We start from the raw sequence: 27,133 nt of genomic DNA, 5'->3' as shown, positions 1-27,133 counted from the left end.
CCTGGCATTGACCACTGTCGGAAGACAGGATACTGGACTAGATGGACCTTGGGTCTGACCTAGTATGCCGTTCTTATATTCTTATGATATCTGAAAGTTTCTATACAGCAGTGGTTCTCAACCAGATGGTCCGGGGCCTCCTGCAGGGCTGTGAGCAGGTTTTAGGTGATCCATCAAGTATGACCAACATTAGACTCGTTAAGGCAGAAAGCCAAAGCCCTGCTGCACAAGACTGTAGCCCAGGGCCCCGAGCCCTGCCACCTGGGGCTGAAGCTGAAGCCTAAGCAACTTAGCTTCGCGGGGGCTCCCTGTTGTGTGCGGCCCCAGGCAATTGCCCTGCTTGCTGCCCCCTAACGCCGGCCCTGGCTTTTATATGCAGAAAAACAGTTGTGGCATAGTTGGGACGTGGAGTTTTTATAGCATGTTGGGGCGGCCTCAGAAAGAAAATGGTTGAGAACCCTTGCTATAGAGCATGTGGAGTGAATCTAGCAGATGTACATTTCCAACAACAGTGGAGATACACAACTGGCTAGAGCAATCCCCATCTTCCTAAGGGGGCAGACAAGCAACTAGCTAGGTTGGGTCAGCAGCCCACACCTGTAAAAGAGATCATAAGTACTATTTGAGATAAAGAGCTATAAGCCAATGTGCCCAGCAAACAAGTTTGCCAATGGCTAGGCCTGCTATCATGGTACGAGATTGGCTAAGGCTTCCTTTAACTAGCTTTGAGAAGAATTGAGACCTAGCTTTAAGAAATAATTTTGATGCTGGAAAGTCTCTTTATTCATCCTAACATTTTGTTTGCTTTTTTGATCGCAGCTGCACATTGACCAGATGTCTTCACTGAGCCATCCACAGTTGAGTCTAGGTCTTTTTTCAGGGTTTATACAGTTAACATGGAAGAACCCTGTAAGGTGTCTGAGTTTTTAACTTTTTCTCCTCCACTGTGCATTACCTTACACTTACCAACATTAAAATTCAGGTGCAATTGTGTTGCCCATTCACCTAGCTTGGTTAAGTCTCTCTGAAGGTACTCATACAGTCATCTTTGGTCTTGATTAACCTAAATAACTTTATGTCATCTGCAGACTTTGCTACCTTGCCACTCACTCCCCTTTTCCAGCCCATTTATAAATATATTAAACAGAGGACCTGCTGTGAATCTTTAACCATGATGGATATTGGCCATTTAATCCTGCTCTTTGTTTTCTGTCTCCTAGCTAGCTTTTGACCCATGACTACTTAGGGTTTTTTTATCAGCCTCTTGTGTGGGACCATGTCAAAGACCTTTTGAAAGTCTAAATAAATTATCTCATATCATTCTCCTTTATCCACAACTTTACTAACAAGTTTGAAGACTGTGAATAGTTAGTGAGACACATTTTCCTTTTGCAGAAACCATGCTGGTTACACCCCATTATATCATGATCTTCCAGATGTTTTATTATTCTATTTTTAATTATTGTTTCAACCAGTTTGCCAGGTAGAGATGTAAGGTTTACTGGTCTGTAATTAACCTGATCACTCCTAGTGCCTATTTAGAATACAGTCCCTAAATTTGCACTGCACATGTCTGAAGGAGCCTAGATTCAACTTCCTTAAGGGGTGATAAAGTAAATTTTTCCAAACTCTGGTTTTCCTGCCGAATTCTATTTCTCCATCTCTGGTGATTTTGCCTCACAGGATTTTTGCCTTTCTTGAAAATCCAAAGATGCTGCATGCATGTATCCTTTAATACAGCTTACATGGTTTGCATTCACTTTTACTTTATTACTTGATGGGTTTATCTTGCCAATAAACCCTGATTCAAAGGAGCAGATGGACCAGGTGTCATTTGCACAATTTCTGAGGTAGGTTAATCTTAAAATTAATATCCTCTGTAAGGAAAGCACTAATGATTTCCAATAGATAGGGTGTATCCCTGTTCAAAGACCCCAACACAGCATTTTGAGCACCAGGGTTACCTAGCTCCAAAGCATAGATGAATAGGTCGGTGCATAGGGGGCTATCCTATGACACGAATAATAGACAGCTTATGAGTTCCATTGACTGTGCTGGTCACCACATATACTGATCGATTGCACAAAAGCTGCCTGGTTGGTTTCAGGTTTGGCTCAGTTCAATAAAAGCTGCAGCTATTTTGGCTAAAACACATCTTTCTCTCCAATTAGAGTCTTATTTAGGCTCTTGGCAATATTTACGTAAGACAAAAACACAGTAAGTTATGATGAATCATTTGTTTCAACTATAAATCAACACTTTTGTTTACATTACTAAAACCATCTTCACCAGGAGCATGCCTTTAAACTACTAATACAGCAACTTAAATTTTGGCCCTAACATGCAAAAATATTCTCTCTTCTAGATTTTGAACATGAAAATCCCTTGGCTAATGATCTGGATTGGAGCACTATTTTCCAATCCAGTTACGACTGACTGCAATATTACTTCTCTTTCTGTAAGTTTTATAACCATATAAACTAATCTGTTTAATTTTTGCTCATTTTTGTAGAAGATCCTTCGAAATTACAGGAGATGCCTTGTAGATCAAAGACATTAGGTATTTTAACAATAGTCCCATCTTCAACCACCTCAATACCTTATGGTGTATATATACAAAGCCTATATATAGCTATAGCTGGAGAGAGAGAAAGAGAGAGAGATTCAACAACCTGATGGTGGAAGCATGTAGAAATGGAATAAACAACATGGCTTTCTTTTAATTGCACAATAAACCAATGCAAATCATTATGTCAAGGCTGCACTTTGTAATTTATTGAATCGCAAACATGTTTGATATGTTTAGATCTTGATCCAAAACCCACTGACGTCAACGGTCTTTTCCCTGACTTCATTCAGTTTTGGAGCAAGCTCAAAAAACTGCAGGCTGCTGGACACCCTCAGCCAAGAGTGCTGATGGAGTTCAGCACTTCACAAAGTCAGCCCCACAGCTTTTGAAAACAATACTAGTAATAAGAGAATGGAATTTAATTTTTCACCTCACTCTTTCCAAAGAGAATTTTAATTGAATCGCTTCCTCCTTCTTGTACTTATATTTTGGGTGTCATGATGGATAGTCAGGTGATTAAACTGCTGTTATATTGATTACTCTGCTTACATTAAGGAAGTGACTCACTGCCTACATGTCTAGAACTAACTTTGCTATTTATCTTTTGCACTAAGCTGTGGGAGAGGAAATTACACATACACACACACGAGAAATCCACCATCTTGTAAAAATAAAACAGGTCTCAGTGTACTCATTGGTAGGCAGAATAAAATCAGTACAGTAGGCTCTCAGAGCTGAGATGACTGCAGGTAGGTTAGTTTCAACCCAGAAAAACAAATTAGTGTCTTGGTTGCAATAAAGATTTAACCTTTAGCGAACTCAATCCTTCTCCAAAAGGTCTGCCTGAAAATCTTATTAAAATAAATATCTTTACATAGGGAACAAAAAATAAAGAGAAAACAAAAATGAGTTAATTCTCAAACTCTTGCCCTCTTCCTTTCATTCAGTCACTACACCTTTCTTCAGGGATCTTCTGGTTATGTAGGAAGGCAGTTCTTTTTATACTCAGCCCCCTTCCCATCAGGCCTGGCCAAAACTTCACATTACATTCCTAACTGCTCTTGGTCATTAATTCCCAGCTCTACCCCCTCACCATAGAGGGGAGTTTCATCTCCCTGTCTTGGAATTCCACACTGCAAAATTGCTTCACTAAGGGCTTGTCTACACTTACAGGGGAATTGATGTGTGGTGATCGATGCATCATCGGTCGATTTAGCGGGTCTAGTAAAGATCCGCTAAATCAACCGCAGATTGCTCTCCTGTCGACTCCTGTACTCCATCGGATCAAGAAGAGTAAGGGGAGCTGACGGGACAGCGTCTCCCGTCGACATCACGTAGTGTGGACCCCACGGTAAGTAGATCTAAGCTACTTCGACTTGAGTTATGCTATTCACGTAACTCAAATTGCATAGCTTAGATTGACTTTTCCCTGTAGTGTAGACAAGGCCTGAGATGATTTCCACCACCTCAGTATATCCCACAAGTATATTTTTAAGAAAATCAGGAATAGGATAGTACAGGCCCAGGACGGCTTTCCTTTTGGACCTCAAAGAGTTGGTACACTTGGTTACAAGGGTTTTTTGCACTGCAGGTGCTTGTCACTGTTTCTCTCTCCTTCACCATCAACCCTCCCTACTAGAAAATAATTTGTAATTTTCTATGTTTATATTGTTTTTCTCTCTCCCTTCAACAGGTCACTTGTGAGGAATCTGCAAAGAATTACTCTTCTATCCCTATCTCCCTAAGTAAAAATGTTACTAAACTGTATCTTAGCAATAACAACATTACTTTAAATGATACTGACAAAAAGGTTCTGCAGCTATTTATTAACTTGACTGAACTCTATCTGAATGAAAATGCCATTACTGTGCTACATAATAATACCTTCTGCAATCTGTCAAAACTCACAATTCTAGATATTAGTAGTAATTATATCAGTACAATTGAACAGGCTGCATTTAAAGGCCTAAATCAACTATCCATATTGTATCTAAATCATAACAAAATATCCCAGTTGGATTCTGACACAATTGCATCGCTAAAAAACCTGATGATTTTGAGTCTACAGGACAATTTGTTGAACTACTTTGATGTAAAAGCATCATTTAAACTGATTACCTTAAATGGAAATCCATGGAATTGTTCCTGTGGCCTGCTCAGTTTACAGAAATGGTTGAATACCTCAAATGTGACCATGGGTAAGTTTTGACAACAGCAGCATTCAGGACATTACAATATTTACAAAAGTAATCCCTCTGCAATGTTTGTTTCTCTCCAATCAACCAGCATTATCTTGGTCTTACCTGGTTGCGCCTCATCCAGCTTGCCCTCATGTATAAAATATGATTTAATACTGTTAATTAATAATGAACCTCACTTATATATCACAATATCTCACTTACACTGCAGCACAGACCCTATAAATATAATCTTTCATTACCTTTTTATTATTCATACTTTCAGAACATGAAAATGACACTCTGTGTGCATATCCAGATGTCTGGAACAAATCTTCTGTCAAGACAGCACCTATCCAAAAATCTGATTGTGACTCAAGAAGAGGTTCTATAGCAATCACTACACCTTTCACATCTGCCATCAGTCCTAAAATCATTTCCATTTTAACATCCTCTCTCAACTCTTCAAACAACAATATTAGGAGCAATGCATCACATCCAGGTGATGTATTGATGTTTCATTTTAATACTTTATAATAGCACTGTCCAATACTAGTGCTATGGGACATTTCTCCAAATAAGTTAGGGATATGGGGATTGCTGTGCTCCTAGGCACAGAAATATTGTGTTCACATTATGTGGAATTTATGTTATGTTTAACTTTATCAGGAGCTCAAAACTGACCTGAATTAGAACTCCATTATGGAATATTGTAAAATAATATCTATAAACTAATGATGTGAGAAGAAGATTTGAGGTTCAAATAACCATCCAAGTGTTTGTATTTTAAATGAACTACAATCAAGCCACCCAGTTAAACCGCCCACAATCTTCTATGCCTGAAATAGGCTCCTTCCTATTTTTAGTTTTCTTCTTGGTATGTAAACAAGGTCTACTGATTTACTTACCCATACCCTTATCCCTAACCTCTGGTGTGTTCAGTGGGAGGGCACCATAACTGTTCCCACGCTACCCCTATTGGAAACATGAAGGAGCACTTACACCACTTTCTCCACCATCGGTGTCCCATTTTGAACCACCTCCACCCCCCACTTGATACCCTTCCTCTCCCTTTTGACCCACAATTTATTCTCTACTTCATCCTCCAGCCAAATGATTCTGCTCCCCTGCCTTTTCCCACTCAGAGTAGCAGCTCCGCTTCCTGCTCCTGAGACTCTCTCTCCTCTGCACAAAGAGACCAATAGGACCGATGAGTGACTGAAGTGGGAGAAAGGGATGGCAATCTCTGGATCGTTTTATACCTAGGAGGCCAGCACAGCCACAAAATCCCTTAGGATGCAGCAGCTGCCATAATTCCCTGGACACTAGCCAGCACTGTGAACACACAGGGTAGATTTCCAAATAAAGATTCTTGGCAGCTATGATCTGTTGGGATTTTCATAATAAAGGAAATATATCTGGAGAGATGTGCAAAATGAAAGAAAATTAAAAAGTGACTATCTGGATGTAGATGTTCTAGAGGGCAATCATGTCAGCTTGAAGCTTGAAAATGAAAGTCAATTACACGTTCTATTGTCCTATTCCAGGGATGAATCTAAAGTTCACTTAAAAGCTAAATAATGATTCGAGGAATGTACCCAGAACATTTCAACAGACCTTCAGTCCTGAAAAGAAGTTACCTATTTAAACTTGGCCACACAGCACATTCTGAGTATCTAGAGGGTGAAAATATGGACTTAGGTACACGCACGTAAAAAGTTTGTTCTCAGTGCAGAGATTTTGGTTGCCCAAACATTAGTATTCTATTAATGCTGTACAAAGAGTCTCAAGAATTCTTCTCTCTATCACTTTGTTTCCATGAGTCCCTTATTGGGCCATGAAGCAATTAATATCATAGTTCTTTTGGTTATTATGCAAGGAGCTGGTTATTTTGGTTTAAGATATTTAATTTAATGTGATTTTACTTTCTTTTGTATTCTTTAAGGTTCTCCACCTCTTGGCAAAACTTGGGTCTTTCTGCTCGGTGTTCTGGTGTTTGTCCTAAGCTCTTCACTACTGATTTTTATTGCCATAAAATTCCCACTGTGGTACCGCTACTTGATCAGCTACAATCACCGTCGTCTCAAAGAATATGAACCAGAAATGTTTGATAAGGAGTTCACAACTGATCTGAGCACTTCTTCATCAATATCAAATACCAATGAGCAAGATTCCATTGTAGTATTTGAACAAACTCATACATTTGTACTTGACGAGGATGGATTTATTGAGGACAAATATATAGACGACCCTGGATTAACTGAAGAGGTCTAAATTCTTATATAATGGATGATAATTTGGCTTTTCAATAGCTGATTATATAGGATCAATCCGTTCAAAATCTTGTATATAAATATTTCTAGTATATATCACAGATAGAACTCAAAGCTCTCAAACTCTCTCTTTTGGACAAATGTGTGGCACATGTGGTATTAACTGTAGAGGTAAGAAATCTGGTGATGTGCATGTATTACCACAGTAACAAATATTTCAAAGTACATAAGCATATACTCCATATGTCTGACACTAAAATCTCACTGTTTGATTATAATGGGGGAAAATAATACCTACTTCTTATATAGTATTTTCATCAGTAGATCTCAAAACACTTTACAAAGGTAGCATCATTACCCCTGTTTTACAGCCAGGAACCGAGGAACAGAGTGGGGAAGTGACATGCCCATGTCACCCAGGAGGCCACTGGCAGAAGTGGGAATTGAACCCAGCTCTCCTGAGTCTCAATTCAATGCTCTATCCACTAGGCAAAACTAAAAACATTGATTAGAGCACTTGGGATTTTCCAGCTAAGCCAAACTCAGTTTTCTTTATTCCTAAACAAAAAGTATTTGTTTGAGTAAGTAAAACAAAAATGCTGTCTCACCTCCACCACTTAAATGCATCCAAGGACAAATTATCATTATTATATACCAACCACCTTTTTATGTTCTGCCACTGTTGCCTGATGTCTTTTTTGTTAACATGTTATGAATATCTGAAAACTGCCAATGCAGTACATATTTTTAACAACTTAAAGAAAACACTGAGACATTTCTGTTTTTAAATTGCAGGTAGATGAATCTCTTCAAGATTTTCAAATATGTTGTTGAGATATAGGAAAATATCATTTTATTTAAGGAATAATTTATGGTAAATGAGAAAATAGACATTTGTTTTAATATTAGAAGAAAAATGTATTTCGCATTATTTCACAAAAGTGTTTATAAAATACAGTGGATAGCAAAATGCTCCACATTTTTCATCATTTTTATTAAACTTTTAAAGTCACAAGATCTTTACATTGTATAAAAAACAAGATTTGAAACATTAATGGCCCAAATCTATCCTCAAATAGACCCACTGGAATAAATGCTATTGATTTAGGCATGTATGAGGACAGAATTGGCACCAACTGTAAAAACAAACATACTACAAAAACTTGTGGTGTATTTATAAAACAGTTAGCAGATATGTGGTCATTTTTAGTGTATTTAGAAATCACTAAATAACTCATTTTAATTGTGTCATGATAGCTATGATAACATTTGTTTGTTTCAGTCAGGAAGTCAGACTAACTATAAAGCAATCTTGAAGAAACAAAAAGCAGTCAAAGAACGAAGTGTTTGTTTTTAAAGGAGACATTGATTCTTACATAATGTTCTTTTAAATAGCTTCACTTTTGTTGTACTGAATGACATATTTAATTGCAATATTTAATGAACACAGATGCAGTAGTGACAGTATAGCCTGTACGATTATTGACCTGATAATTTCTGATTGACTTAGAGAACAAACCCATTATGTGTTTCATCTAATTAGAAATCAACTTCTTTATTAAAATGCATTGAAACAATATTTTAAATGTACTTTAGGACTATGCTGTACTTTAAAAAGTTGACTGAGTGACTGAAGTTTTATTTCTTACAAACTTTATTCAGTAACGCTTGTAGAGCATACATTCAACTCTTAGGCAATATTTTTCTGAGTTAAAAATCCCCTGATCAATCAGATCACTTCTTCAGTCTTACCCATTTTAATAAGCTACTTTATGCTAAAATTCAATTTTCTGATATTTGTGGTACTTACGCTTGTCTCTCTGTAAAAATTATATCAATACTCTGAGCTTCCCGGTCATTTTGAGTTTTTAGCTGTAAAAAAAAAAATCAATAATCAGTGAGTAACAGTTTTTTGCATGAAAAGATACTTGCCACTAATGAAAATATAAACACTATCCATTCATCCAAGGTTATACACACATTTGAATGAACGAGAGGAATGGAAGACCAGAATGGAGACGGGAAGGAATAGCAGAGGCTTCCTACCCAAAGACCTATCTGATGCTGCAGAGATGGATTCTGTAACTGTAATTCCCATTGGAAGCCTGCATTTGAATGGGAGCTGTAATCACAGAAACTGCCTATCAGTGTTTTTATTAATAATCAGGTTGGATCACTTAGGGTAAAAATAGCTTCACTGGCTTCTCAGGCTGCTGGAAGCCTCTTTTCAAAGAAAAGTTCCTTCTGACTATGAACACAGTGAGCACTGGCGCAGTCTTGGTGCCTGGAGGCACCCTCCAGCAAACTTATGAAATTAAGAAAGAACTTCAAGGGAAAGCACAGCTGATATGTATTTGCTTTGAACACACCATAGGCCCACTAATGCACTATTGCTTTGGAGTCACTTGAAGGGCAGAGCGTGGAGGAGAATGAAGAAAAACTCAAGAGCCTGGGGAATTTTACAAGGAAGACTGGTGAATGTGGTCAGCCTCTCAGCTGATTAGTTTTCTGCGCCTTCCACCCAAATAATGTGTAATATATGTGAATATTGGTACATTGGGTTGGGAGACATACCACTCTTATCTTAAATAGAGAAATATCATGGGCTTTGAGGATGATTTTAAGAGTAACTGTGTCACTGACCAACACAGATACCTCAGCATTTGGGTCAAAATAGCTGGATGAAAAGGTTTAGTCAGTCTTTCAATAACTGTAGCTCTACAGATGTTGATTTAGGATGTCAACCACAGTATTTTAACACAATGAATCTGGGATGCCAGGATACTACATTTAACATCCCATGCAGTGTTTTCAGGGTATATTCAAGATCTAAATTTTAGACACGCACTTCCTTGGGAAGCAAGAAAAAGAACTGGATTCACTGAAAACATATAAGAAATATCTCAATGAGTTTTTTATAACAGAAACTTTTCATCTATTTAATTTTTTTAAAACTATCAATCCTGTTTCTGGAAAACAATTATAAAGTGTTTGCTAAACTTTGAGACAAAAGAGAGTTTTATGCTGTCACAATCCTATAACTAAGGCCTCAGTCCTCCAAACACTTACACGTGTGCTTAACACAACACACACAGGCAGCTCCACTGAAGTGGATGTGGGTCTCAACCCTGCAAACTCTTACATACTTGCCTAGTATTACTCACCTGAATAATCCCATTACAGTCATTAGACTGTTTAGGTCAACAAAACCATGCATATGCACAAACATTTGAAGTACTGAAGTTGTAATGTATATAAATATATTTATTGTAAATGCTATATTAACAAGGCAAATCCTCAAACTCTTACCATATTATAATCGCTCATCACTTCTTCCATATCTGTATTGGTGTTAAGTTTATCCACTAACTGAAACAAGAAAGAAGTTCAAACAGTTAATGCTCTGTTCTTTTTAATCACATTAAAGAAACATACAAGAAGTTAGAAAACTCTTAAATCACTCTTTGAAAATGTTACAAAAGAGATGACTGATATGGTATTGCAAACAAAAATCTGAAATTAGTAATTTTAATATACTACATGTAAGCTTCATATTTCATAATTCTTACAAGTTCTGTATAACTGTACAAAATAACATTAATATTACAGAAGCGGTATTGATTTCTCACATCCAAAGCAAAGTTGATTACTTATAATATCAGTACATTTTCTTTTTTTTTTAAATACTCTCCTTGGTTTCCCTCTCCTTCTTACAAGCCTCAAAATATTTTTTCTCTCTACTGATTTTGTCCTTTCCTATGGACATAGAGAAAGAAAGGCTAATTTTCAACTCCACTTCAAATTTGAAACAAAATGTATCTGTCCAATTAGCTTAAATCTCTTAACTAAACTTAACAAAATGTATCTGTCCAGTTAGCTTAAATTAGCTTAAATCTCTTAACTAAACTTAAATTAGCTTAAATCTCTTAACTAAACTTAACTATGGCTATGAACACACTTCAAAATAGTGCTTGTTAGTTAGACAACTACTACTGCACAACCAATAGAAAACACTGTTTTTATGATTCTATGCAACCATAGGTTATTCTTTGGGATTTTTTAAAACAGTAAACTAGAGCATTAAACAGTATACAATTCCTCAAAACACATCCTCTTTGCCCACACAGATCAGCTTTAAGGACTGCAGTCTTAGAATATAGAAGGCATTCTACATCATATTGGAATGATTTTAAAGTAACTAACATTTCAGGTCTAGGCAACTTGACAGAATCCTTTTAAAGTCACAATATTGTGATGCACATGTACAATAAAGTTGTAGAGTATCGCTAAAAATGTCTAGATATATAAAGGTTTCAGAGTAGCAGCTGTGTTAGTCTGTATCCGCAAAAAGAACAGGAGTACTTGTGGCACCTTAGAGACTAACAAATTTATTTGAGCATAAGATGCAGCCGATGAAGTAGGCTGTAGCCCATGAACGCTTATGCTCAAATAAATTTGTTAGTACTCCTGTTTTTTTTGTAGATATATAAAGGTACTGAAAGAGATAACACTGTAACATTTAGTAGTGGAGGTATCAGTGTAGAGGTGATCAGATGTAAGGAACCAGACCGTTGACATGTAAAATTCGACAGATTTAACATTTTGTTTTTAAATAAGGGCTGGAGGAAAGCTGACAGGTGCAGAGGAACATAGTTTGGGTAGAGACATCCCTTAGGGATGAATTTATTAAAGGGGGAACTCCCCATCCAAGTAAAGAGGATAGAAAAGAAGTTGGTAAAGTACAGGTAGAAGCTAGTCAGGAACAGTAAAGCATAAGAGACCCCATTTAAATATAACACATTGACAAACTGATAAAAGCAAGCAACTGAATATTGACAAAATGTACAAGTGCTTATATACAAATGTGAGAAGTCTAAATACTAAGATGGGTGAATTAGAGTGCCTGGCATTAAATGAGGCTATTAATATAATAGGCATCACAAGAACTTGGTGGAATGAAGAAAATCTATGGGACCCTAAAAATCAGGGTACAAAATGTATAGGAATGACAAAACAGGTAGTGGGGGAACTAGCTCCATATTCACTGGGTACATGTCATCTCAGGAAGGGATGCAGAGAGAAAATTTCTAGACACCATAACTTACTGTTTCTTGGAGCAACTTGTCCTGGATCCCACAAGGGGAGAGGCAATTCGTGATTTAGTCTTAAGCAGTGCACAGGATCTGGTGCAACAGGGGAATATAGCTGAACTGCTTGGTAATATGACCATAATGTAATGAAATTTAACATCCTTGTTGGGCAAAAAAGACAAAGAAACGCACGACAGTAGCATGTAACTTAAAAAAAGGGAACTAAACAAAAATGAGGAAAATTAAAAGGAACAGTCACAAGAGTGAAATGCCTGCAAACTGCAGAGACTATTTAAAAACACCATAATAAAGGCTTAAACTAAATATATACTCCAAATAAAAAAAACTGTCAGAGGACCAAAAAAATGCCACCATGGTTAAACAGCAGAATAAAAGGGGAATTTAGAGGCAAAAAGGCATCATTTAAAAATTGGAAGTCAAATCCTAGTGAGGAAAATAGAAAGGAGCATAAATTCTGGCAAGTCAAGTGTAAAAGTATAAGCCAGGCCAAGAAAGAATTTGAAGAGACACTAGCTAAAAACAAAAAAAAACCCAGCAATTAAAAAAACAAAACAAAACATCAGAAGCAGGAAGCTTCAAACAACCAGTGGGGCCACTGGACGACTGAAGTGCTGAAGGAGCACTCAAGGAAAACACAGCCATTGAAGAGAAGGTAAATGAATCCTTTGCATCAGTCTTCACTGCAGAGGATGTGAGGGAGAGTCCCACAACTGAGCTATTCCTTTCAACTGACAAATATGAGGAACTGTCCGAGACTGAGGTGTCAACAGAGAAAGTTTTGGAACAAACTGATAAATTAAACAGTAATAAGTCACCAGACTCAGATGGAATTCACCCAAGAATTCCTAAGGAACTCAAATATATAACTGTAGAACTACTAACTGTGGTATGTAACCTATCACTTAAATCAGTCTCTGAATCAGATGACTGGAGAATAGCTAACGTAATGCCAATTTTTAAAAAAGGCTCCAGAGGTGATCCTGACAATTACAGGCCAGTAAACCTAACTGCAGCACCAGGCAAATTGGTTGAAACTACATGAAAGTTCAGAATTATCAGATGAAAAAGAAGCATGATATGTTGGGGAAGAACCAACATGGCTTTTGGAAAGGGAAATCATGTCCCACAAATCTAATAGAACTCTTAAGGGTGTCAACAAGAATGTGGACAAGGGTGTAATAGAACTTTCTGAAAGTCTTTAACAAGGTTCCTCACCAAAGGCTCTTAAGCAAAATAAGCAAGCATAGGATAAGAAAGGTCTTCTTGTGGATCAGTAACTAATTAAAAGTCAGGAAACAAAGGGTCAAATAAATGGTTAGTTATCACAATGGAAAGAGGTAAACAGCGGGGTCCCCTAATGATCTGTATCAGGACCAGTGCTGTTCAACATATTCATAAATAATCTGGAAAAGGGGGTGAACAATGAGATGGCATAATATACAGATGATACAAAATTACTCAAGATAGTTAAATCCAAATCAGACTGTGAAGAGTTACAAAGGGATCTTACAAAACTGAATGACTGGGCAACAAAATGGCAGATCAAATTCAATGTTGATAAATGCAAAGTAATGAACATTGGAAAACATAATCCCAACTATACATACAAAATTAGGGGATCTAAAGTAGCTGTTACCGCTCAAGAAAGAGATCTTGGGTCATCATGAACAGTTCTCTGAAAACATGTGCTTAATGTGAAGCAGCAGTCAAAAAAAGCTAACAGAATGTTAGGAACCATTAGGAAAGGGATAGATAATAAGACAGAAAATATCATAATGACACTATATAAATCCATGGTACTCCTGCACATTAAATATTGTGTGTAGTTCTGGTCACTCCATCTCATAAAAGAGATATTAGAATTTGAAAAGGACACAGAAGGTCAACAAAAATGATGAGAGGTATAGAACAGCTTCCATATGAGGAGAGATTAAAAAGACTGGGACTATTAAACTTAGAAAAGAGATGACTAAGGGGGAGATATGAGAGAGATCTATAAAATCATGAATAGTGTGGAGAAAGTGAATAGGGAAGTGTTATTTACCCCTTCACATTACACAAGAACTAGGGGTCACCCAATAAAATTAATAGGCAGCAGGTTTAAAACAAACAAAAGGAAGTATTTCTTCAAACAACACAGTCAACCTGTGAAACTTGTTGCCAGGAGATATTGTGAAGACTTCTGGGTTCGAAAAGAATAGATAATGGAGGATAGGTCCATCAATGGCTATTAGCCAAGATAGTGATGGACAGAACCCCATGTTCCAGGTGTCCATAAATCTCCAAATGCCAGAAGCTGGGACTAGATGACAGGGAACGGATCACTCGAAATTGCCCTGTTCTGCTCATTCCTTCTGAAGCATCTGGCACTGGCCACTGTCTGAAGACAGGATACTGGGCTAGATGGATAATTGGTCTGATTCAGTATGGCTGTACTTATGATGATATATTAACAACTCCCAAATTATCATTGAGGTCATTGATCAAGTAATCAGAGACTTCCTTGAAAAGAGAAGGGAAATTATTTTTTCCAGTGACATACTGTAATAACCATCAAATCCTGATATTGTAAGAGGAAGTTGCGTCTAACCATAAAAACACTAAAATGTAGGTGTGGGCGTAAATATTCTTATGGGACAACTAGGCAAGCATTTGTTTCCTTTTTAGTAAGTGAATTAAAGCAGTTTTAAACAGTAAATCTTTCTAATGGAGAAATGTCATAAAAAAAAAAATACTGAAGGTTAAAACCAGTATGTTCACCATGCAAAAGCAATGGGGGGGGGGAAATCCAGTGTGAAACAGCTAACCACAGCATACCATATTGTAGTCCGCTAGTTGACCTTGAAATTCTTTGATTTCCCCAGCTAAAGTCTCTGCCCTAGATAAAGAACAAAAATTCAAGTTTATGAGATTAAGTGTTTTATACAACAAAACAAAATCAGAACAAGTATCCATTTTTATAGTTCTGTAGGTTGCACAGTATAGATATTCAAGTCTGATATAACAAAAGACAAGGTCCTGACAAGGCATTTGGCTATGCTAACGTTGCATTAACTGCAACATGACTCACCTCTTTTCATATGACAGATAGACAGAATTCTCCTGGTTATACATTTCTATTTCTTTCTGAAGCTTATTTATTTCTGTTGTGAGTTCACTTATTTTGCTTCTATAGAAAAGAAATACAAAAAGTTACTTGTATGTTTAAAATGTACAATTAAAATACTGTAGGATAAAACTAATACTATATTATCAACGTATGTATTCAAGGCATCTCTCTTATATTGCAGGTTGTCTCAAACAGCTCTAGGATCAGCTAAAGAAATAAAAAAAGGGGGTTCTATCTTGGATAAACTCTTAAACAGTTATAAAACAAGAGGATAGCATAAAAAGTTCATTTTATTTAAATTAAGAGTATTTTCTCCCCTTTGGCGTAACTGTAAAGTAGAATTGTTCAGTTGTTCCAGTAGAACAATCCCATATAGGGTGACCAGACAGCAAATGTGAAAAACTGGGACAGGGGGTAGGGGGTAATAGGAGCCTATATAAGAAAAATACCCCAAAATCGGGACTGTCCCTATAAAATCGGGACATCTGGTCACCCTATCCCACAACAGTTTCACAACATGGGTACCCTCTCTATGTAAGAGGATATGATTTAGGAGTGCCCATCCAACACAGAAATTTGACTGAACATGACAAAGTGTTTTATAAGATACTTAGGGCAATAATGAAAAATTATGTTAATTTAGCAAATTTATTCTTGGAATTAAGGGTGAAAAGTACCCCAGGTTAGAGGATCTACAAAGGCCCTCCTCATCCCGGAAAGCCTTATAACGGGGATAATTTCATCATAAGTGAACAGCCAACCTAATCCATTTATGCTGCTGTATTTTATTCCTTGATATGGGTGGGGGGAGGGAGAAGACATTAACTATGCTACAGCTTGAAAGTGTTGTCACTAACATACCTAAGTAGTCCAAGATAATAGGATTTATCCATAATCTGTCTCTGCGGACCTAACAAAGGAGAACAAGAAACATTTTCTTAGAAAAGAATGAATTTTAATGAGACACAAATTAAATTCACAAAGGACGAGCTGAAATTATACTCCAAACAGAGAACCAGCACCTTCAGAATGTCCTCATACAGCCTTTATTCAATCAATACAGATGAAATCAGAGATGCATGTTAGGCTTTGGTGAGGATTTAGATTACTTAAGCAACTGAAAATTTCTGAGATGAACCTTGCACGAGGGTGACTTCATCCTAAAAAGATAAGGAGGATTTAAGGAAAACTTGCTATAACTTGCCCTAATATGTGTGTTCTCTACAAAAACCAAGCACATATTAAAAATAAAGACATACAAGTTAAAAAGCATCATAGGAACACTTAATTCAGGGATAGAGTTTCAACCCCACTTTGATTTCTTACATTCTCCACCTCAGCTAAGCTTAGAATTTCATGTTCAGCTCCAATGCTGTTATAGTCTCCTCTATCCTTTAGATTTGGTTCCTCTGTGCTGCTCCAGCCTCCCAAGCTCTGACTGACTTTTCTTGTAGTTTGTACCGGCCCAGCCATACTATCAGGCTGAATGAGTCCTTTAAAAACACAGGTTCTCCCTGCCCTGAGCTGTATCTCTTTTCACTCTTTGTATAAAGCTGAAATCACCTTGAGGTGCATCACATGCTCTCTCCCAGTTCTACAGGCTAAACATCACAGCACATAAAGAAACAGATTATCCGCACAGCATAAAGAGGTGACACATGAATCAGCGGGCTCTCTCTGGGTGACAATCTACTGTAAGTCTAGCTGCTATTTATCTGCCCTTTCTTTTTCACCTGCTCAGTGGTGATTCTAGGACAGATTCTCTTCTACAATGTGGCCCCTTTGTGCCATTCCAACAGCAAATGGAGTGTAAAGACAGCTGATCCAGCCAATGGGGCTTTCACCAACTCTAAGCCACCTCCAACATAGGGGATATTTTGGTAACATGGTCAGAGCACTGCTGTGCCAAAGAAATCATTGGTTGATGTGCCAACCTCCTGGGAGCCATAGCCACATGACATAGTATAAAGGACCTCTAAACAATGCTGGGGTCTGGGCTGGTATAGAACCAGCGTTAGGTATGATGAGTTGCAAATAGTTGCTATTCACCCCCATCTTGTCCCTCAGCTGTTCCCAACGCTTAGTGGGCATAGCTAAATCGGAGTCTTTGAGAGGACAGTCGTGATAAGAATTTTGGGACCTAAACTGAACACCCTGGAATTAAAAGCAACAGTTCTAGTTGTAACCCACTACCTCAAAGAAGGACATCTGAAGTCCCCTCGCCCTGGAGCTGTATTTCTGACATCAAACCATAGTCCAATTGTGGGTGAGATCAATGTGATTACAACTGTATACACATTTGTTGTATATAAAGTATTTAAATATTGTTCTGCAGTGCTGGAAGGAGACTCAATCTATGCCTTCTTCTTTAATATTAATTTTTTCAAATGTCGCCCTAGAGATGTGAATACTGTAAGTAGTGTTCAGGCATAGAGAAGTCTGCTACCTCTGAGATTTCTAAAAGCAAAGATAGTAGAAGGACGGACTCATTAGTCTGCCACTCCCCTCCCTAATCCCTATTAGCTGTAGGCCCTTACATCACAATTTGTTCAGCTGAGAGGAAAAAAATCTCCCTATTACTCTTCCTTGAAAAAGATTTCAGATACCTCACTAACTTCCACACTTCCTGTGATCCATGTCCTCGAGTCAAAATGTGACTTATTTGAGGCTAGTGGTGATTTAGTGCATTCTAAAATTGGGGTATTAGAAAAGAGGGTAGATAATGTAGAACAGTCTACAAAATAACTGGATAATAAAATTAACGTTTTGCAAGATCAGGGTGAAAGTATAAAGTCTCTTACTGGAGTTCCTTTGTATACATAACAGTCTACGGAATCATAAAATGGAAACTATAGAGAATAATATGAAATCCTGAAATTTTAGAATGTTAAAACTAACAGAAAACATTGAAGACGCCAAATCATTTAATGAATTTGCGTTAGTCTTACACAAATATTTGGGTTAGACATTTGACTCACTTCTGTATGTTTTGAAATGTTTTAGGATTCCCATTTAAATTGTTACCTTGTGTCCCTTATTCTGACGCTTCACAAATTTGGGGAACTCTTATTGTTATGATTCATAAAGAGTCATAAAAATAACCTGAAGTTATAAAAGAGATCTTAAAGATTGTTTTAAAGATACGTATTTTCTCTGAACTTGTAAAATCTACTTATACACAGATAAGAAACTTTTGACTTTGCAATCAGAATTTTTTCTTTGGAGTTAAAGGCGTTAGGTTCTTTATCAACTAAATCTTTCTCCGGTTGTAAATAAGGAAGTATAATCAAACTCAAGATACAATATATTTTCTAAGTCCTCAGACCAGGGCCATAATCACTATATGCCATTCATCCTGTACCCTGAGGGCCAAAATTTGTTCTCAATTACAGCAATGTAAATTTAGAGTATGTCCACTTAATGAGTCACTCTGAATTTTCACTGTGGTAACTGAAAAAAGAATTTCTCCTAAAAAGAGAGATGGAATCACATGATGACCCATTCATTCACTATGTAACCCTGCCTCATTCAATACACAAAATACACGTTTGCATAATTAGAGCATATCATAAAGCACTAGCACAAGAAGCAGACTTTTGAGTGCTTCACTTTGCAACCTTAATTTTCTTTCTAAAAACCTACAGATATTCCACACAGAAACTATGCTAAGAGAAAAACCGATAAAGCATAGACATTCAATAACATGGAACTATTTTCTAGACATTTGTAAGACCCTCTGTCTTGCACAGGATGTGTATTCAGGAGGCTGGTTCATTTGCCCCCTTGCCTCATTCAATACGTGCATTAGTAGATCATATAGATAAGGCAAAGCTCTAAATTCCACACGAACATCAAACTTTTTATGGAATGAGACAAGGCTAAGATTCCGTACACATCCACCCTGACAGAAAATTATATTCAGCTAATTCACTTATGTTTGCATGATATGAACAGAATATAGTAAGGCTGTTATTCAAATATGTGCAAGCCATATTTTTAAATCCCTATACATTCTGCCAAATCTGCCCAAGGACCTATAAAAGGCACATGTCTGACCTAGTGACTATCTCAGTGCCAAATTTCAAGTTTCTGTCCCAAACTAGAGGCACTAGAGCCATAAAAGATCCTCTGCCATCCAGTTTCCCCAAATTGTATTGATTCACTGACAGTGTTAAAAACACTTTCCTGTATTAAGATGAGAATTCTTCATACATTAAAATACCTTTCACTCCAGTTTTCATTCCACTTAACCCTTGTTGTGTCACTGGACGGTCTGCGACTTTAATTTGAGATGACAACACCCCTCCAGTACCTAGGAGACCACCACGAGTACCAGGCCTTGATGTACCAGGGGGCATCTAGACAAAGATATCAGAATAATAAACCAGTTGTTATATTTATGTAGTTGTTAAGAGGAACATTTAAAAGCTTGTCTGGACTGTTCTAAAAATTAGAAACTAACATATGTATTTTACTTAGTACATTAGATCTTTAGAAGTATTTTTCTTGCAGGTGATAATTTATACCAAAAATTTTAGAAGTAAATCTAAATACTATACTATCAAATCAAAACCTCTAGTACAGACATCTTTTTATATTTGTTTTTGAGACTCAAGGCTATTTTATTTGCATTCTTGATGTTCTTTTTCTCCCTAAGGTTTGACCTCTACCCAAATGGTAGTGTAAACTGAATTCCCACTGTTCTGTTTATCATGTTGTGTGGTTATCTTTTAGCAGTTAGTTCCAATAACACCCTTCCCCCCCCCCCCCATTAGATTTAAAAAATCCATTCAGTGAGACTATTATTTTAATAGTCAGGCACAGCACGATTGATTTTCCTGTCCAAAATCTCCATAAAGCTCAGATTTCTACTTATGTGTGGAGAAAAACATACAAGTCTCATTCTCAGGCCTCACATATAATGCTTCTCTTTATTGAAATCGCCTACTCTTTATTAAAATCTCCTACTTCAACAGAGGTGTAGGCTAAAACTAGCCTCCTGACTACCGAAAAGTGCATAAATTAAGGAAGAACAATTTGTTGCTCTTCCAAACAAATGTCTCTAGTTTGGTTGGAGAGGACAGACTGTTAGGGAAGAACCAAGTCTTTCTAACCATGGATTGCACTGTGAAAGCGAAAGTCCAACCCCGTTTATTCTAGTCCCAAAGTGCATCAGCAGATGCCTTAGGACTTCTGCAAAATGCATTTTGCTCCTTTGAGGATATCAGGTGTGGGATGCACTAAGCTTGTAGATCCAGTAATCTTTTAAGTACTGTGGGTTTGACCTTTACTTGGCCTTTGCATGCCATACCAGAATAAAAGGACCAGAGGCAATCTGAAGACCCAGTGTAAATTACTTCCATGACATGAACAAAATCATAGGGGAAGGCAACCGACGAAGGGTGACTTGACACCTCTCTAACAAACCAGATCTTTTTGCTTTTTCTACTTGTGACTCTAAAAGATATATTTCATCCAGTATATGGCAATAACAGTTTCCAACCTACCTCCTTTTAACATACAATAGACAAATCTTCTAGGAACAAAGAAAGAAATATGAAATACCAAAAAAAGAATACAAACTGCTACCTTCAATTACAATTGCTGCTGGCACCCAATTCTTCAGGAGAGAAAAATCAGGATAAAATCTAAACATTCAAAACAAACATATTAAATCACTTTAACACACCCCTGTTCCCATTCTGGCTGCTGATGGAGTCCGTAACAAGGATGAAGAAGGCCTGGCTGTGAGCCCAACTCCTCCTCTTGAAGCAGGACGAGCTGTAGGTGGCTTGTGATTGCTTGCCATTTTCTATTTATTTTAAACTTCTCTCTGGAAAGAAACAAATGATGCTCATGTCCTTTAATTAGAACTGATCCTTTATTAGTACGGATCCTTTACATTACTAAGGGAGCCTGTTGTGTGTTGGGAGAGGAATGGAGGGTGTTGGACAGTTGAGGGGTGTGAGGAACGTGTAGCGGATGTAAGGTATATAGGGTACTAGGGTATATAGGGAGTATAAATAATGGGTGATGCTGGGGGGAGTACTGGGTATATAGGGAGTACTGTGGGAATACTAGAGTGGGTGGGGAGTATAAGGTGCAGCACAGGGAATGTGGGGGGAATACAGGGAGCAGAAGGAAGTATAAGGGGTGGCACTGTAGGTTGTGCGGATTACAGTGGGGCTATTAGGAGGCTGGGTAGGTAGCCAGGGTGGCACAGGGAGGATGGGGGTATTGGGTGCTAGTGTTGTGGGGGGATTTACAGGTGGCACTGCGGTATGTGGGGGAATACAGGGTGGCACTGGGGGCTGTGAGGAATACAAGTGTGGATGGGCTATGGCAGGGATGAGCAACCTTTGGCACAGGGCCCGCCAGGGTTTGTTTACCTGCCGTGTCCGCAGGTTCGGCCGATCGCAGCTCCCACTGGCCGCGGGCTGCGAGAAGCGGTGAGGGCCGAGGGATGTGCTGGCCGCCGCCGCCTCCTGCCACCCACATTGGCCTGAAGAGGCGAACTGCGGCCAGGGGGAGCCGCGATCGGCCAAACCTGCGGACGTGGCAGGTGAACAAACCAGCCCAGCCCACCAGGGTGCTTACCCTGGTGGGCCGCGTGCCAAAGGTTGCCGATCCCTGGGCTATGGGAACTGTTAGGGGATACTAGGGTGGCACTGGGGAAGATGGGGGTACTAGGGCTCTGGGAGGCATATGGGGTGGCACTGGAGGTGTGAGGGGAATATAAGGTGGCACTGGGGATACTGAGGTGGTATTGGGGGCATTAGGGTGGCATTAGGAACTGTTAAGAAGTACTAGGAGTGACACAGGGGCTGTGGGGGGTACTAGGGGTGGCACTGGGAAAGATGGGGTACTGAGGCTGTGGGGAGAATATGGGCTGGTACTGGGAGTGTGGGGAGAATTCAAGGGGGTACTGGGGTAGTGCTGGGAGCTTTGGGGGTACTGGGGTGGCACTAGGGTCAGTGGGGATTGTTAAGGAGTACTAGGAGTGCCACAGGGGCTGTGGGTAGGGTGGCCCACCCTCCAGGATTGGCCTGGAGTCTCCAGGAATTAAAGATTAATCTTTAATTAAAGATTATATCATGTGACGAAATCTCCAGGAATACATCTAGGAATGATGGGGTCTAAATTAGCTGTTACCAGTCAAGAAAGAGATCTTGAAGTCATTGTGGATAGTTCTCTGAAATCATCCACTCAATGTGCAGCGGCAGTCAAAAAAGCTAACAGAATGTTGGGAATCATCAAGAAAGGGATGGATAATAAGACAGAAAATATCATATTCCCTCTATATAAATCTATGGTACGCCCACACCTTGAATACTGTGTGCAGATGTGGTCGCCCATCTCAAAAAAGACATATTAGAATTGGAAAAGGTTCAGAAAAGGGCAACAAAAATGATTAGGAGTATAGAACGGCTTCCGTATGAGGAGAGATTAATAAGACTGGGACTTTTCAGCCTGGAAAAGAGGTGACTAAGGGGGAATATGATAGAGGTCTATACAATCATGAGTTGTATAGAGAAAGTAAATAAGGAAGTGTTATTTACCCCTTCTCATAATACAAGAACAAGGGGCCACCAAATGAAATTAATAGGTAGCAGGTTTAAAACAAACACAAGAAAGTATTTTTTCACGCAACGCATTGTCAACCTCTAGAACTCCTTGCCCAGAGGGTGTTGTGAAGGCCAATACTATAACGGGGTTCAAAGGGGAGCTAGATAGATTCATGGAAGATAGGTCCATCAATGGCTATTAGCCAGGATGGGCAGGAATGGTGCCCCAGCCTCTGTTTGCCAGAAGCTAGGATTGGGTGATAACCTGTCTGTTCATTCCCTTTCGGGCACTTGCCATTGGCCACTCTCAGAGGACAGGATACTGGGCTTGATGGATCTTTGGTCTGACCCAGTGTGGCCGTTCTTATGTTCTTATCCGACCAAAATTGGCAACCCTAGTTGTGGGGAGTACTAGGGGTGGCACTGGAGGGGTTCAAGAGGTGGTTGGGCTATGGAGAATGTTAGGGAGCACCAGGGGTGGCACTGGGAGGTACTAGAGTGGGGCTAGGGACAGGGGCTTCTACAGGTAGTGCTGGGGGGCACTAGGGATGGCGCTGGTGGGTGCGGGCACTAGGGCGGCACTGGGGGACACTAGGGGCAGCGCTGGTGGGTGCGAGCACTAGGGGCGGTGCAGGGGCACTAGGGGCAGCGCTGGGGGCACTAGGGATGGCAGCGCTGGGCACTAGGGATGGCAGCTGGTGGGTGCGGGCACTAGGGGCGGCGCACCGGGCACTAGAGGCTGCGCGCCGGGCACTAGGGGTGGCGCTGGTGGGTGGGGCACTAGGGGCGGCGCACCGGGCACTAGAGGCTGCGCGCCAGGCACTAGAGATGGCGCTGGGGGGTGCGAGCACTAGGGGTTGCGCACCGGGCACTAGAGGTTGTGCACCGGGCACTAGGGGTGGCGCTGGTGGGTGGGGCACTAGGGGCGATGCAGGGGGCACTAGGGATGGAGCTGGTGGATGAGGGGGCACTAGGGCAGCGCTGGGGGACACAAGGGATGGCGGCGCAGGGGCACTAGGGGCGGCGCGCCGGGCACTAGGGGCGGCGCTGGTGGGTGCGGGCACTAGGGGCGGCGCTGGTGGGTGCGGGCACTAGGGGCGGCGCGCCGGGCACTAGAGGCTGCGCGCCGGGCACTAGAGGCGGCGCTGGTGGGTGCGGGCACTAGGGGCGGCGCTGGTGGGTGCGGGCACTAGGGGCGGCGCGCCGGACACTAGGGGCGGCGCTGGGGGGTGGCTTCCTCCCGGGACGGTCACGGGAAGAGTCGGATCCGGCCCCCGATTCTCCCCAGAGCGATTGAGCGCCAGGCAGGAGCGCGGGGTCTCGCCCTATCGGGAGGAGGGCCCCCAGCGCGGGCAGCGGTTGGAATCCCGGCCCCGCGGTCTCACCCGAGCCGGCCGCTCTCCAGGGCCAGTTGGAGCCGATTTACTTCCTAGCCGATCCGTCCCCCGTCCCCACGCGACGCCAGTATCACAGCAACCGACCAATCCCGCCCCACCGGCCCCAGCAGCCAATCATCGACCGCGCTCCTTCCGCTCTCGCGAGATTCTGAACTCCCGCCGCCTCCAACAGCCAGGAGGGAGAACGAGCGCCCCCCCGCTGAGAATACACAGTTTACCCCACTAAAGGGAGAGGGGGAAAGGCCCGCAGGAACCTCAGCACAGATAGGCGCTGGGAAAGGACATTCGGACATTGCAATTTGCAAGTCCCAACTTGCAAAGCTTTCCGCGCTGGCTGTATAAGGGCCTACCAATCCCAGCGTGCTATGCGCCAGCTCTAACTTCCGTGGTCTACTGAGACTACAACTCCCAGCACACATCGCGCCATCTCCGACCTGGTCTTTCCTCTCTATCTGGCGCTCCGCATGCTGGGATATGCAGTCTCCACTCCTTCAATGTTCCCAATGCCTCTGGGGGCGGAGGCCCGGCACTTGTTGATGACGGTTTCCGGCGGAGGGGAGGGGTGTTGTTGCTGTGTCAGGGTCTCTCTTTACGGTACCTCCGCTGCCCGCCGGCTTTCCCGGGCTGAGGCGAGGTTTCCAGCTGCAGGGAGAGCCGCGGCCATGGCGAGCGCGGGCGGCACTTACCGGCTCCGTTGCTCCGTGGTGGGACACGAGCTGGACGTGCGGGGCTTGAGTCAGGGCCTGTTCCCGCCGGGAGGCTTCGTGTCTGTGTCCCGGGACCGAACCACCCGGCTGTGGGCCCCCGACGGGTGAGTGCTGGGGGGGACCGGGCTCTTCGGGGGCATGTGGGGTGACCGGGCCCCACACTGTTGTGCTCCGCGCTCCGCTTTCCCCTAGAAGCAGAAGAAGCAGCCGCTTGGGCTCCCTGTGGCCCGCGCCCCCCAGTCCTGTGCTGCGCCGACAGCAGGCCTGCGGGACCCCGCCTTCCCCTGTAATGGGGCACTTGTGCCTCCGCCAGGCCAGCCCCACTGATATCGCTCTGATATTTCCTTCTTGGCTCTAAGAGCCACACTCTTCCCTGGCGCCTCACTTTGGGAGTTGGGGGGACGTGTCTCGCAGCTGAATTTGGCCATAAGCGTTCAGACTCTTAGTGCAAAGGAGTAGAATCTCGCTGTTCTTTCTATGGCTGGCCTTAGGTGCTATTTACACGTCTGTGTCTGTTTAAAAATAGATTACAGCCTTAATGGCTTGCACTGTGCTTTTTCTAACCAACTTGTGACTCTCTCGATTGAATAACGACACTGTGGAGTGAGCAGACTTGTGGTTGCTTTTTATCAGGGTTTTTTTTTCGGGTCTGTTCCAGAGCTGGCTGCTCTGTGAGTGATCATAAAGTGTAGTCCTTGTGTCTACTTTCTGGGGAATTCAGGGAATGATGCTCTTATAGGTCATTTTATCTCAATAGCTCAGAGTGCTTTACAGATGCTACATTTTTCCATCGCTCCCATAAATGTGTGAATCCTGTTTATAGATGGGATTACTGAAGCAATAAGAGATAAAAGTGATACTGTAAACTTAGTTTTTAAAAATAGTCATTCAAGTTTTTGACAGGTCAAAGAGTGTTCTAAAATTTTTAAATTATTTTCACAGATCTTTTAAAAGGGTATTTGTGTTTAATGTTCACAATGGTCGCTTCAGCAAGTTAGAAACTGAATATACAGATATTGTATGCGCTGACACTACTTGTACACAAAGTACAGTCCAATGCGCAAAACAAACTGAAAAATAAAGATAAACCTTTTTGTTGACTGCTTTCAGTTATAAAAATCTTAGGTGTTACAAACAACTGTACAATTTTGTTTCTAAGTAGATTTGCCAGGGTCACACTGTGAGTTATTGAATTGAAACTAAGAGAGCAAGTCAAGAATTGAAACTGAGAGCTGATTCCCAGTCTTTTGTTATAATCAGTAGATGTACTGCTATGTAGTATTGTAGTGTATACTTGGGGCAGCAGCAAAACATAATTCCTGCTGTGTGTATAGTTTAAAATTATGAACCATATCCTTGATTTAGTGGGTATGCACTTTTTCTAACAGAGAGTGGAAAGAGAAGCAATTGACAAGTTTGTCTGAATATTTTGCCAGGAGGCTGTCATATAAAACTGTGATTTGGGTGAGGGAAAGTATAGAGAGCCTGTGTCACTGGAGGGATAGACTCTTAAAATTTCCTAACAACTTTATCACAAAGGAGGGATTTGTCCTCTCTTCCAAATGAATGTAACAGCTCTTTCTAGTTCTCCACCACTATGTTAGGGATCACAATGTGAGTAATAGCTATATGTCCACTTTAGGAAATTATAGGGATACAGCGGAAAGGGATCAATGCGTAAGCTATCCTATACAAATGTTTGGCTGCACCTGGGGTTGCTACAGCCCTTTGTTCTTCTATTTTTTGCTGGAGGAGAGGTTTTAGCTGACTATTGTGACTTCCACCTACATGTAGCATTTGAGAAGCTGAAGGAAGGGTGGGGGGAAGATCATGATTTTTACAAGAAAGCCTTTGGAGTGTGGGGTTAAATAACATTTTCACTGATTCCTGTGCATCTGAGACATTCAAGGAAGTAGAGACACAGCTGCATACAATACCTGGAAAGTTGAGTTTAAAGTTGTTTCAGGTTCAGTACCTGCCAACTTTTGTAGTTTGCCAGATTTTTATATTTTTAATTACTGTTTTTCTCAACTAGACTGACTGTTCAGAGGAAGCCTTGAAACTGTGTACAGAGAGTGGTCAAGTATTGTGTAAACAAACCTAAAATAGAAATATTATTCTCCTCTAATCTCTAATTTATTTTAATATTAGGTGTGTCTTATAGGTTAAAAAAGAAAAACAAAAAACCTTTAGATAGAAGTGTGAATTTTTAGTTGACATTCCTT

The 27,133-nt window shown here is 40.7% G+C and overlaps 3 protein-coding genes across 4 annotated transcripts in view; 2 read left to right on the top strand and 1 right to left on the bottom strand.

The window, feature by feature from the left end:
* Window positions 1-21,048, bottom strand: part of IFT74 (intraflagellar transport 74) — a 60,843-nt gene extending 39,795 nt beyond the window's left edge. For both annotated transcript variants that reach the window (XM_065406480.1, XM_065406479.1), the window contains exons 1-7: window positions 20,929-21,048; window positions 19,462-19,597; window positions 16,101-16,149; window positions 15,201-15,299; window positions 14,948-15,008; window positions 10,329-10,388; window positions 8,830-8,891 (exon numbers count right to left, since the gene is read on the bottom strand). In XM_065406480.1, the coding sequence (XP_065262552.1) occupies window positions 8,830-8,891; window positions 10,329-10,388; window positions 14,948-15,008; window positions 15,201-15,299; window positions 16,101-16,149; window positions 19,462-19,597; window positions 20,929-21,048 (587 nt within the window). The remainder of the gene's footprint in view (window positions 1-8,829; window positions 8,892-10,328; window positions 10,389-14,947; window positions 15,009-15,200; window positions 15,300-16,100; window positions 16,150-19,461; window positions 19,598-20,928) is intronic.
* On the top strand, window positions 42-7,020 carry LRRC19 (leucine rich repeat containing 19). The gene is made up of 5 exons (XM_065406997.1): window positions 42-62; window positions 2,366-2,458; window positions 4,263-4,767; window positions 5,033-5,248; window positions 6,692-7,020. The coding sequence occupies exons 1-5, from the start codon at window positions 42-44 to the stop codon at window positions 7,018-7,020; spliced, it is 1,164 nt and encodes a 387-aa protein (XP_065263069.1).
* Window positions 21,049-24,665: 3,617 nt separating the features above from the next.
* Window positions 24,666-27,133, top strand: part of PLAA (phospholipase A2 activating protein) — a 28,710-nt gene continuing 26,242 nt past the window's right edge. The window contains exon 1 of the mRNA XM_065406215.1: window positions 24,666-25,012. Coding sequence (XP_065262287.1) covers window positions 24,666-25,012 — 347 coding nt within the window. The remainder of the gene's footprint in view (window positions 25,013-27,133) is intronic.

Source organism: Emys orbicularis, chromosome 6 (assembly GCF_028017835.1).
Source record: "Emys orbicularis isolate rEmyOrb1 chromosome 6, rEmyOrb1.hap1, whole genome shotgun sequence".
In the NCBI taxonomy this organism is placed as follows: Eukaryota; Metazoa; Chordata; order Testudines; family Emydidae; genus Emys; species Emys orbicularis.
The sequence above is the reverse complement of the archived record's forward strand: the minus strand, read 5'-3'. Positions and strand labels throughout refer to the sequence as shown.